This window comes from Hylobates moloch, unplaced genomic scaffold (assembly GCF_009828535.3).
Source record: "Hylobates moloch isolate HMO894 unplaced genomic scaffold, HMol_V3 SCAFFOLD_8, whole genome shotgun sequence".
In the NCBI taxonomy this organism is placed as follows: Eukaryota; Metazoa; Chordata; class Mammalia; order Primates; family Hylobatidae; genus Hylobates; species Hylobates moloch.
The window spans coordinates 109103951-109116430 of record NW_026652283.1 but is presented as its reverse complement, the minus strand read 5'-3'; the positions used below and the strand labels follow the sequence as shown (position 1 = coordinate 109116430).

Genomic DNA, 12480 nt, shown 5'->3' with positions numbered 1-12480 from the left:
TAGTAGAGATGAGGTTTCGCCGTGTTGGCCAGGCTGGTCTTGAACTCCTGACCTCAGGTGATCTGCCCTCCCTGGTCTCCCAAAGTGCTGGGATTACAAACATGAGCAACCACGTCCAGCCTTATACTAACTCTTTGAAACCAAGCATGTGTTTTACATTTACAACACATCTCAATTTAGACAAGCTGCCTTTCAAGTGCTTGATAGGCACATGTGGCCAGTGGCTCCTGTATCGGACAGTGCTGGTCTAAGTATTTTGTTGACTCCTTCAGCTTCAAAGAAGCAATACCATTTACAGAAACCAAAAATAAGTCCCTGAAAGGAATCCTTCTCTGCATTAGGGGCACAGCCTGTGCTGTTGGTACTTTAGCTTTCATTAACAGCTTCATTCTCTGGTCACAGTACCCATTTTTAAAATTATTATTATTATTATTATTATTTTGAGACAGAGTCTTGCTCTGTGGCTCTGGTTGGAATGCAGTGATGTGATCTGCTCACTGCATCCTCTGCCTCCTGGATTCAAGTGATTCTTATGCCACAGCCACCTGAGTAGCTGGGATTACAGGCGTGAGCCACCACGCCCGGCCTCAGCGCCAATAATAGCTGCTGTGATGTATTTATTCTCACAAAGCACAAGTGGAGCTTTTTGTCTTTGACTCCTAGCACTAAGCATCAAAGGGCAAACGCAATTCAGCAGTCTTACATTCATCATTCTGACTGGGGAAGGTGAAGACCCACATTTGCTTGAAACTGATCTCTGGCTCATTTTCAAGGAATTCTGACAGTGTGTCTTTAGATGGTGCTGTTGCTGTGTTTATCATTATTCCCCGCTAGCCAAAGTGACAAATGTCCAGATGTTTCCAAATGTTCAGTTTAAAAACTTACTTAAAGGAAAATTTTATTTGGCTTTTCTTAGGGTGAAGACCTGGAAAATATGTCCTTGGTTTGTAATTTTAGAAAAAGATGGCATAATTTTTATTTTCAAAGATAGCTGTACCAAACACCTTGTTTGGAAAGGTTGATTAAGGTTGAGTTGGACACTTTTAGGGATACTAGAGGGAAACTGAAGGTATTTAATATGAATTGGATACTTTGTCTTACTACTTCCCAGAAAGGCAATTCCCCCCACAACCATGTAATTTTCTAAAGACTTGAAGGAAGGTGGCCAAGCATCACAAACTCAGTAGGAAGAACAAGAAAAGCAGTCACTTCTTGTAAGTGACTTGAAACTGTAGTTTTAGAAAATGAAGATTAGTCTTTCAAAACAAAATAGAATGGATGAGTTTAGTGTGTGTGTGTGTGTGTGTGCATGCGTGTCTGTTTTAATGGTAAGAACGTGTGTGTGTGCATGCGTGCATGTGTGTGTGTGTTTTAATGGTAAGAACCAGTCTTTAGTAGAAGTAAGAATGGGAGAAACAGTTCTTCCATTTATTTCCTGGTCTTTTTTTGTTTTTGTTTTTGAGATGGAGTTTTGCTCTTGTTGCCCAGGCTGGAGTGCAATGGTGTGATCTCGGCTCACTGCAAACTCTGCCTCCTGGGTTCTGGTGAGTCTCCTGCCTCAGCCTCCCGAGTAGCTGGGATTACAGGTGTCAGCCACCATGCCCGGCTAATTTTTGTATTTTTAATAGAGACGGCGTTTCATCACGTTGGCCAGGCTGGTCTCGAACTCCTGACTTCAGGTGATCGCCTGCTTTGGCCTCCCAAAGTGCTGGGATTACAGTCGTGAGCCACTGTGCCTGGCCAATTTCCTGATCTTTTTACTGTCCTGTGTCATTAATGATTAGTGAACAACTTTTGAGACATCACACTGCCCAAGATATTTACATTTTCACTGGCGTATAGTCTTAAGATAAAAATTGCTGAGCTCTGCCAACCCAGCAACACTAGACAATATGGAAGCACTGCTCCAATATGGAGTAAAACTGAATGGGTCCCAGTGGCTGTAGCCTATATTATTGAAAACAGCAAATTCATAAGCAGAGGTTTTATTTTTATTTTAATTTTTTTGAGATGGGGTTTTGCTCTGTTGCCCAGGCTGGAGTGCAGTGGCATGATCACAGCTCCCTGTGTCTGTGACCTCCTGTGCTCAGGTGATCCTCCTACCTCAGCATTCTGAGTAGTTGGGATCACAGATGTGCACCACCATGCCTGGCTAATTTATTTTTTGTAGAGATAGGGTCTCCCTATGTTGCCCAGGCTGGTCTCGAACTCCTGGTCTCAAGAGATCCTCCCTCCTTGGCCTCCCAAAATGCTGGGATTATAGGCGTGAGCCGTTGTGCCCAACCATAAGCAGACATTTTAAGTATTTATTTACTATATTAAAAATCTTGGCTAAATGGCACTTTAAAATCTGTATACGGTAATTTTGGAGAATCATGCTGATAAATTCCTGTGAATTCTTTAAATTAGATTTTTATGTGGATTTATTGTGCTGAAAACACAAGATAACATTTGAGAATTTACTTGAAGCTCCTCTCCTGATTTTGGAATATCCTGTAATCTATAAACAATTTGGGCCAGGAGCGGTGGCTCACGCCTGTAATCCCAGCACCTTGGGAGGCTGAGGCGGGCGGATCACCTGAGGTTGGGAGTTCGAGACCAGCCTGACCAACATGGTGAAACCTCATCTCTATTAAAAATACAAAATTAGCCGGGTGTGGTGGTGCATGCCTGTAATCCCAGCTACTCAGAGGCTGAGGCAGGAGAATCACTTGAACCCAGGAAGTGGAGGTTGCGGTGAGCCAAGATTGTGCCATTGCACTTCAGCCTGGGCAACAAGAGTGAAACTCCATCTCAAAAGAAAAAAAAAATTGAATTTGATATTATATACAGCTATAAAATTATGTAGCTACTGTTTATTTACCATAATAGGTATTTAAATAAACACTGAAGTTACCAGATAGTTAGAAAATGATCCTTTTGATGGCAGGTAAAAATAAAGGTGTACAAACAAGGGGAAATCGGTCTGGGGTTAAAATCTAAATAAACATTTGCTTATAATAGCTTTATGTTGTCACTGCCTCTCTCACCAAGGCAGTACTTAAACTACCATGACTGCTAGTCACAAATACTAGTTAGATACAGAGGAAGTTCAAGGTAAAAGACACAGCCCCTTCTCACAAGCAACTTGGAACGTGGAAAAGTTTTTTGGAGAGATGACAAATTTGTGGTCACTGATGAAAAATATCTTATGCAGGTTTTGAGAAGCTATTTACCAAAGAACCATTGTTGTTCTTGAGTAAAATTAATTGGATTATGGATGAAGGGGACAAATTTATAGTTTCTATTAACTCCTTACAAGAGGTGCATACAACATAATCTCTCTTGCATCGACATCCGTGTTAAAGTGAATTTCATCAGAAGACACATTTCTTACTGATTTTTAGACCTTACTTTTCCTGTGCACATGCAGTTCACTCCTGCTGGCCAACCATTTGCTTTCCTCTAGTTAATAATTTTTTTTTAGAAATAATTTTTAATTATATAAGACATACACAAATGCGTTTTCAGATAAAACAAAAATCCCATTTCCCCTTCCCACTACCATCCTGCTATTTTTGTCAGCTTGGTATGCATCCTTCCAGGTACTTTAGTATTGACACATGTATTGGAACTTACTGAACTTACAGATAAGAGGTGATTGTGTGTTTTGTTGTTGCTTTTTTCCCATTTAAATAAATGGAATTCATATTGTATGCATTGCCTTACTGGAAAAAAACTTAACATCGTCCTAGAGACCTTTCAGCTTCAGTGCATATATGTGATTGTTTAAATTTGTATTTAGATACATTAAATTAAAATGAATATTTACATCCTTGGTTACTCAGGTACTCAGTAGCTACATGTGACTAATCATTACCATATTGGATAGCATAGATAAAGAACATTTTCATAATTGCAGGAATTTCTATTAACGCTGATATATAGCTACTTTATTCTTTTTATACAGTATTTTATAATATGGATGCAGCATAATTTATGTAATCATTTCTCTACTGAAGACATATTTGCTTATTTCTGGTAATTTTCTATCACCAACAATGCTCTGTTTGGAAATGTTTCCTTAGACACTGAGAAGCAGAATTCCTATATGAATGAATATGGCCAGTCTAAATTTAAAAAATTATTTCCAGATTGCCTTCTCAGTGGGTCTACCAGTTTACATTTTTCACCAGTGGTGTTGGAGAGAATAGTTCTCCCTACCATTACTGGCACTGGGTACATAAACTGTAAACATATTCGCATGCCGTCGAGTGAAATATTTCATTTTATGGTAGAGTGCTCTGATCACTATTGAGGTCAAACATATCTCTTTACTGGTAATATTTATTCTTGTTCTAGCTTTTGACAAATTTTCTTTTATTCTATCTCTGTTTTGTATTGATTCTATAGAAGATATTTATGTATTTTTGATATTAAATCTTTGTAATATATGTTGCAACTACACCCCCCTCACTTGTCATTTGTGTTTTGTTTATGGTATCTTTGATTACTTATGGTGCCTTGAAGAAGTTTTAAAATTTGAAGTATTCTACTTAATAATCAGTCTTTTACTTCATGCTTTCGCATTTTATATTTTCTTTAAGAAGCCTTTTTGTATCCCTAAGTTATATGCTCACTTTCCTATATCTTTTTACAATCCTTTTGTAAAGGTTTATTTTACCTTACGTTTAGATTTCTAATCCATTTCCTTCTCGTTTTCAATTTGACAAACTCTTTTAAGGCCTAGCTTAAACATTTTCTTTTCCTCTGTTCCCCTTCTCTTTACCACCTTGATTATGGTCTTTTTCACTATTGTTTTGTTTTGTTTGTTGTTTTTGTTGTTGTTGTTGTTTGAGACGGAGTCTCGCTCTGTTGCCAGGCTGGAGTGCGTTGGCGCGATCTTGGCTCAGATCTTGGCTCACAGCAACCTCCGACTCCCTGGTTCATGCCGTTCTCCTGCCTCAGCCTTCCGAGTAACTGGGATTACAGGCACGTGCCACCACGCCCAGCTAATTTTTGTATTTTTAGTAGAGATGGAGTTTCACCGTGTTGTTCAGGATGGTCTCGATCTCCTGACCTCGTGATCCGCCCCCCTCAGCCTCCCAAAGTGCTGGGATTATCGGCGTGAGCCCCTGGGATTATAGGCCACCACACCCAGCCCACTATTGAAGATACAAATATATCACTCTGTACAAATACTGTATAACAGAAATGTAATGCAGGCCTCAAATGCAAGTCACATATGTAATTTCAAAATTTTGAGTAGCCATATTTAAAAAAGTAAAAAGAAACAGGTGAAATTAATTTTGACTTTTTTTTACTTAATATGCCTAAAATTATTGTCATATCAACATGTAATAAGTATAAAATGTTAGTAATGAGAATTTTTTTCCTAGTGTGTTTTTATACTTCAGGACATTTCAAACTGGACTAGTCTCATATCAGTTGGTCAGTAGCCACATGAGGCTAGTGTCTACTCTGTTGAATAGTATACCTCTATACACATGAGTTTATATGTTATCTTCCCCATTTTACTGTCGTCTCCTCAAGGAGAGAAATAGTTCATTTGTCTTTTTATCCAAGTTTTATTCAAACTCTCAGTGTTCGGTATTGTGATATGTTTGGGAAAAGCTAAAAGCTAAAATGTCTTTGGGTGACATCAGTGGAAGAATAATTTGCAGAAGAGGGAGATGATGATACTGTTCTGTTTACTGGACATACCGTCCCCTTATTATTATGCTTGGTCCTAGGATCCATGCTTTGGAAAGGCATTGTTATATTAGAAAAAACTCTGAAAAAAGTGATTAGTGGCCGGGCGCGGTGGCTCACGCCTGTAATCCCAGCACTTTGGGAGGCCCAGATGGGCAGATCACGAGGTCAGGAGATTGAGACTATCCTGGCTAACATAGTGAAACCCTGTCTCTACTAAAAATACAAAAAATTAGCCAGGTGTGGTGGCGGGCGCCTGTAGTCCCAGTTATTCGGGAGGCTGAGGCAGGAGAATGGCATGAACCCGGGAGGCAGAGCTTGCAGTGACCCGAGATCATGCCACTGCACTCCAGCCTGGGCGACAGAGCAAGACTCCGTCTCAAAAAAAAAAAAAAAAAAAAAAACCAAAAGTGATTAGTTTGATAAGGTGTCATTCAGTCATGCCATATGAGGAATGACTATAGTCTTGATGGTGCTTCACTTGGGACGGATGGGCATGTGTGAGACAGCATAATCTTCAAAGGCTTGAAGGGCTGTTAAAAGTAGGAATGAGTCTTTGTAACTCTAGGAGTAGAACTAAGGTCAATAAGTAGAAATAAAAATGACCAGATCTTGGGTGAACGTTAGGAAGGAATTCCCAACCATATGATGCCTGAAAATGAATCGGTCTATCTCACCACTAAGGAATTGGCCTACATTGGAGGTGTTCTAGCAGATTGCCTTTTCATGATAGATGGCAAAAGACCTCTAGCCTCATATGGGTTAGGGGGTTAGATAAAATGACTTCCAAAGATCCTTCTGTCCTTGAGGTACTGTGATTCTATGAGATCATACCTGGGAACATATTTGAGTTCTTTAGAAAAATATGCCACCAAATTGTAGAAAATTTATGCGAAGATATTTGGGTCTGGACGCTTGGATTTACTTTTATCTCTCTTTATGAGGTTCCGCAACAATCACATTGGATTTATACGTTTTCTGTAAGCTTTGTCACTGAAAAAACTTCATATTATAAAAATATTTCAATCACTGAGTTTATTCTACATTGTTCACTACCTTTAGTTACTTTCTAATGTCTTCTGGCTGATTCAGAGATTCTGGGCTTCTCAGACCTTACTTGGAAAGGTCTGATAAGACCAAATTTAAAATGCCATATATGTGATGATTCAGTTCTTTAGAAGGGTTGCCAGTTTGTGGTGTACAGTAAACACTTGGATTACTAAATATTCTAGTGAAGATAAGCACTTTTCATTTGCATCTTTTTTTCTTCTGAGAATCTCAAATACCTTAAAGATAAGCAGAAATTCATAAACTACATTCATTCTGAAAACTTTTATATTAATATTCAGTAAGTGATCTTTAATATTGAGCTAGGAACTTGTGGCCCTGGTGTGTTATTTTCAAATAACTAGAAACTTATATTGTCAAATGATGATTTTTATCTTTGAAGCAAGGATTTTGATTTTGTTTTGGTTTTATAGCTTATTTTCAAAGTTAAGGAACGCAAGAAAGGGTGTTAATATATTTCCTTCAGGAAAGGTCCTGGTTGGTAAAATATGTAAAAGTACAAACTCCTGAATTTGCCATCATTTCCTGATGGATTTGTAAAAATTTTTCTCTCCAATCTAATGTATTTGTTTGTATACTAACTTCCACACAGGGCTATGGAACACACCTGATGAATCATTTGAAAGAATATCACATAAAGCATGACATCCTCAACTTCCTCACATATGCGGATGAATATGCAATTGGATACTTTAAGAAACAGGTTGGTTTCTCACCGCGCAACACTGTTTTGTCATTCCTTTTCTTAATATGTTCTCAGGTAGCATTCTTCCAAATAAGTTTCTCCCCCAGTGTTTTCTACTTATAAGAACAGGCATTTGTTTTACAAGCCTTATGTCAAAAATAAGCTTCAGCCTGGATTAGAGAGTGTCACTAGCACATAGTAAGTACTGAATAACTATTTGTCGAGAGAGTGAATGAATGTCACCTGTCAGTGAGGTATAATATTGCATCCTAACATTCTAAAATATGGTTTCTACTAAGAAATTCCCAGTCCTGGAATTTGGTGGGTAGCATTCTCTGTGAATGAGAAAAACAGATTCAGTTTCTGGAAGGCCTCCATGTATGACAGCAGAGAGGAAATCCTGGAGTTTATAAAAACCTGCAAACAGTCCTGATTCTACAGCACATAGTGGGCTAGGAGCTTGGCTGTCATCTTTGCAGTTCCTTCCTTTCTCCGTTCCTCCCTTCCTTTCTTTTTTTTGAGACAGGGTCTCACTTTGGTGCCTAGGCTGAGACTGCAGCGGTGCAGTCTCGGTTCACCGCAGCCTTGACCTCCTGGGCTCAGGTGATTCTCCCACCTCAGCCTCCCGAGTAGCTGTGACTACACACAGCTAATTTTTTGTATTTTTAGTAGAGACAGGGTTTTGTCATGTTACCCAGGCTGGTCTCGAGCTCCTGGACTCAAGCAATCCACCCGCCTCGGCCTCCCTAAGTGCTGGGATTATAGGCGTGAGCCACCTCACCAGGCCTCTGTCCTAGCAGTTTCTTACCAGAAGTTTTCAGCGCAGGCCAGGTGCAGTGGCTCATGCCTGTAGTCCTAGTACTTTGGGAGGCCAGGGCAGGAGGATTGCTGTGCTCAGGAGTTTGAAACAGCCTGGGCAACATAGTGAGAACTTGTCTCTCTTTAAATAAGTCTTAAAATAAGTTTTCAGCTCAGCTTTTTGAGGACTATTCTTTGACTGCATATTATTTTTAATAGTGATTTATAATTCCTAAACATTTTCATTTACTTTTCTGACTATAAAAGTAATGTATAATCATTGTAGAAAATGTAATAAAGCAAAAGAAGGAAAGAAAAATGGCTTGTAATTCTATCACCCAAAGAAATTTACTGTTAATGCTTTGATTTTTTTTATTTTAAAATTTTTTATTTTTCCTCTCAGCTCATACCTATGCTGTTAATGCTTTGACATAAATCTTTTTAGTATTTTTTTCTGTGTGTATATAAATATAAAAGTTGGTTCCTACTGTGTATATAATAATTTTGATGGTTTCCTAGGATTTTGTTGTAGAAATAGAAAATAATTTCTTTAACCAGTACATTTTTGGCTATTTAGGTGTTTCTTGTAGGTAATGTGCATGTGTATGGGTGTGTGTTTGTGCACATGTTTTGCCCTCATTGATGGTAATTTGCTTAGAATAAATCTCTAGAAGTAGAGTTGCTTCCAGACATTTTTAAGGTTTTTGTAATGTGTTGCTAAATATTTTAAAAATTTCCATTTTTGTCAGCAGTGTATAAGGGGATCAGGAAAGGAGTTGGTAACTGAAAAAAAATTTACCACTTTTCCAGATAATAAATTGTATATGTTTGAATTTATTTATGTGAAGTTTGATTTATTTTTCCATGTTTATCAGTTCTTTGTATTTGTTCCTTTTTTGGATTGCTAATTCATTTTCTTTTGTCTCTTTTTCTATAAAAATGTTTAGTTGTACATTGATTTATGAGAACTATTAGTATATAACTGTATTAACCTTGGATAATATTTGTTTCAACATTGCTTGTGGCTTTTTCTTTAAATCTTCAGAATGTTAAAGATTTTATTACATAAAATCTATTGACTTGTTTCTGTTTGGATTTTGTTTGTTTGTTTGCTTTGAGACAGAGTCTTACACTGTTACCCAGGCTGGAGTGCTGTGGCATGATCATAGCTCACTGCAGCCTCAACCTCCTGGGCTCAGGCGATCCTCCTGCCTCAGCCACCTGAGTAGTTCTGACCTTAGGTGCATGCCACCATGGCCAGCAATGTTTTTTTTAATCATTTGTAGAGATGGTAGGGGGTTGGGAGGGAATCTTGCTATGTTGCCTGGGCTGGTCTTGAACTCTTGGACTCAAGTGATCCTCCTGTCTCAGTCTCCCAAAGTGCTGAGATTATAGGCATGAGCCACTGCACCCAGCCAGACTTTTTTTTTTTTTAATATGTTCTTATGTAATTAGAAAGCTTTTTGTGCTCTGAAGATGGATAAATAATCTCCTATTTATTATCTTCTCACTGTTTGAGATGCATTTTAACTTTTATGGTAAAACTCACTGAGAACTTAATTGGATTGTTTCACTGAGGTCTTGAGCATCAGCTTTCCTCAGCTGTAACTGTAGTGCAAAGCATGCGATCTCAGCTATGGTTCTTAAATGACTTGTCTGTAGTCCTCTTTGAGGATGATGGCAATAATTACTTGGAAAATGAGTTTTTGTTGAAAGATGAGGCAGTGAACTGCTGGTGATGGTGCTGAAGTTCAAGAAATTTTCTGCAAATAACTGAAATAGATACTTAAGGAAAATAATGTTTATATTATAAATATATTACTTATAATTTTGAATATATACTCTGAAGCAGTCTGTTATTATGGCTTAAAGTATGTAAATGAGTATATTACAAAACATTAATGTCATTGAAACAACCACACATTGTGACTGTCTGGAATTTTTTTGCCTGCAAAGAAAGGATTTCATTTCCTCTGAAACATTAAGTTTCTAATCACTTTATTTTTTTGACCATCTTTTCTTTGATAATTTAGATCAATGTTAGTTATTGATTTGTTGAGAATCCTGGGGACCCCCTCACCACTTTGGGAGAAATTTGCAACGGTCATATTTAATTATGTAATTCAATACAAAATTAAGCCTAATTTTTACTTAGTACCTGTTTCTGTTTTAAACTTTTTAATATTTCTTGCATTTTATTAGGGCCATTTAAAAAATGTTGTCTTGCTTCCTATTTACACAGTTAGATTTCTGGTGTTTTTGAACTTCATGGGTGGTTTTAAGCTAATCCTCTTCAGAATAGTACAATGAGAACTTCAAAGAAGCTTGTCTTGATTCCTCACACAGTGCCTGGAACATAGTTAGCACTCAGTAGATATTTGGTACATGGTGTTCATATGAATGAATGTACTTGCTTTTCAGGGTTTCTCCAAAGAAATTAAAATACCTAAAACCAAATATGTTGGCTATATCAAGGATTATGAAGGAGCCACTTTAATGGGATGTGAGCTAAATCCACGGATCCCTTACACAGAATTTTCTGTCATCATTAAAAAGCAGAAGGAGGTAAGCAGGTGCTTGACTCATTTACCTTCTGTACAGGCCAGTCTTAGCTGGGGTGGGTTGCATTTCCTTGGGTGCTGTGTGTATGTGTTTACTGGATAGCAAACTCTCAGTTTGCTGTGTGTTATATAGATTTCTTCTCTCTCTCTTTTTTGACACAGAGTCTCTCTGTCACCTAGACTGGAGTGCAGTGGCATTATCTCACTATAATTTCTGCCTCCTGGGCCCAAGCAATCCTCGTACCTCAGCCTCCCGAGTAGCTAAGATTACAGGCATGTGCTACCACGCCCAGCCAATTTTTCTTATTTTTAGTGGAGACAGCGTTTCACCATGTTGGCCAGGCTGGTCTCGAACTCCTGACCTCAAGTGATCACCCGCCTTGGCCTCCCAAAGTGTTGGGGTTACAGGTGTGAGCCATCGCGCCTGGCCATAGATTTCTTCTTTAAAGGTATCCTTGATCTGTTTCCTTTCTCGGTTACCATTTCTACAAGAGTCATTACTTTTTAAATTTGTGTAAAATACAAAATGTGTAAAATATGGTGACGTATTTTAACTTCACCTTCAAGCCATTTTACATTCTGGCCTCAATTATCGTTCCCACTCTTATCTCTTTACTTTCATCTCCAAATACTCCAAGTACATCTATTTACTATTCTCCAAAGTGCCTTTGTCCATTAACCACTCCCTTCACTCAGCACACACATAAATCAAACTGTTTCAGCGTGTGTTCCAGTTCCTCTTCTGAACTTCCCTAGCACCAGTTTGATCCACCTATTGAATTTCAATTATTCATCTTACATAGACATTTACCTTACTGTATATTAATCTCTGCCTTTTCATTGCAAGTTCTGAAGACTTATCCTTCTAGGTATTAAGTGATATGTTACCTGGTATTGAGGTGACATTTTTTATGCATATGAATGAAAAGAGAAGCAGTAAAAGGGAAAGGTTGATAGAGTTGAATACATAATAATTGTAAATTTTCTAAGGCAGAAAAAAAAAAACACTCATGATGAAAAGAACAGAACTGGGGAGTACACAAAGGCCATTTATTGAAAGAAAGAACTTTGTGTGTTAAGTCCAGGATCACCTCCTGGCTGCCCCCAGTTGGGTGGAGTTTGCAGCTGTGTCATCCCACATCAATTCCACTTGATACTTCTGTTATTCATTTAGTGCACTTTTCTCTAACAAATAGCTAAGGAGGACATCTGTCTTATACCCATCTTTGTTTCTGGTTTCTACTAACCTCCTTAATCCCAGTTCTTAGTTTTTTGTCAGGCATTATCTACGTAACAGCCCCAAAGCTTTTTACACAGTGTCTGGTGCATAGTAGTTACTCATTAAGTATTTTTCTTTTACTTAAAGCGGCTCAGTCTTGTTCTTATGTTTCCTGGGGAAGTGAGCAAAGGCTTTTTTTTTTTTTTTTTTTTTTTTTTGAAAATACAAACAACTTTTGTTGCTTTTTGTTCAAAGATGTCAGCCTAAGAGAGAATTCCAAGTAGGCCCTTGGAAGAGTTAATAAAGCACAGCAGGCTCCTCTCTCTCCCTGTCTCTCTGAAGAGCTGGCTTTCCTCATTGTTCTCTCTGGAGCTTAATGAGCAGGTCTGGATTCAGCAGCACATCGTTCCGCATTAGAGGCTGCTGGCCAACTAAAGCCATCACCCCGCTGTCAGCTG

The 12480-nt window shown here is 38.3% G+C and overlaps 1 protein-coding gene across 1 annotated transcript in view; it reads left to right on the top strand.

Moving 5' to 3' along the window:
* The window catches only part of KAT2B (lysine acetyltransferase 2B), a 111874-nt gene that overhangs the window by 86996 nt on the left and 12398 nt on the right, over positions 1–12480 (top strand). The window contains exons 12-13 of the mRNA XM_032162318.2: positions 7352–7462; positions 10664–10807. Coding sequence (XP_032018209.1) covers positions 7352–7462; positions 10664–10807 — 255 coding nt within the window. The remainder of the gene's footprint in view (positions 1–7351; positions 7463–10663; positions 10808–12480) is intronic.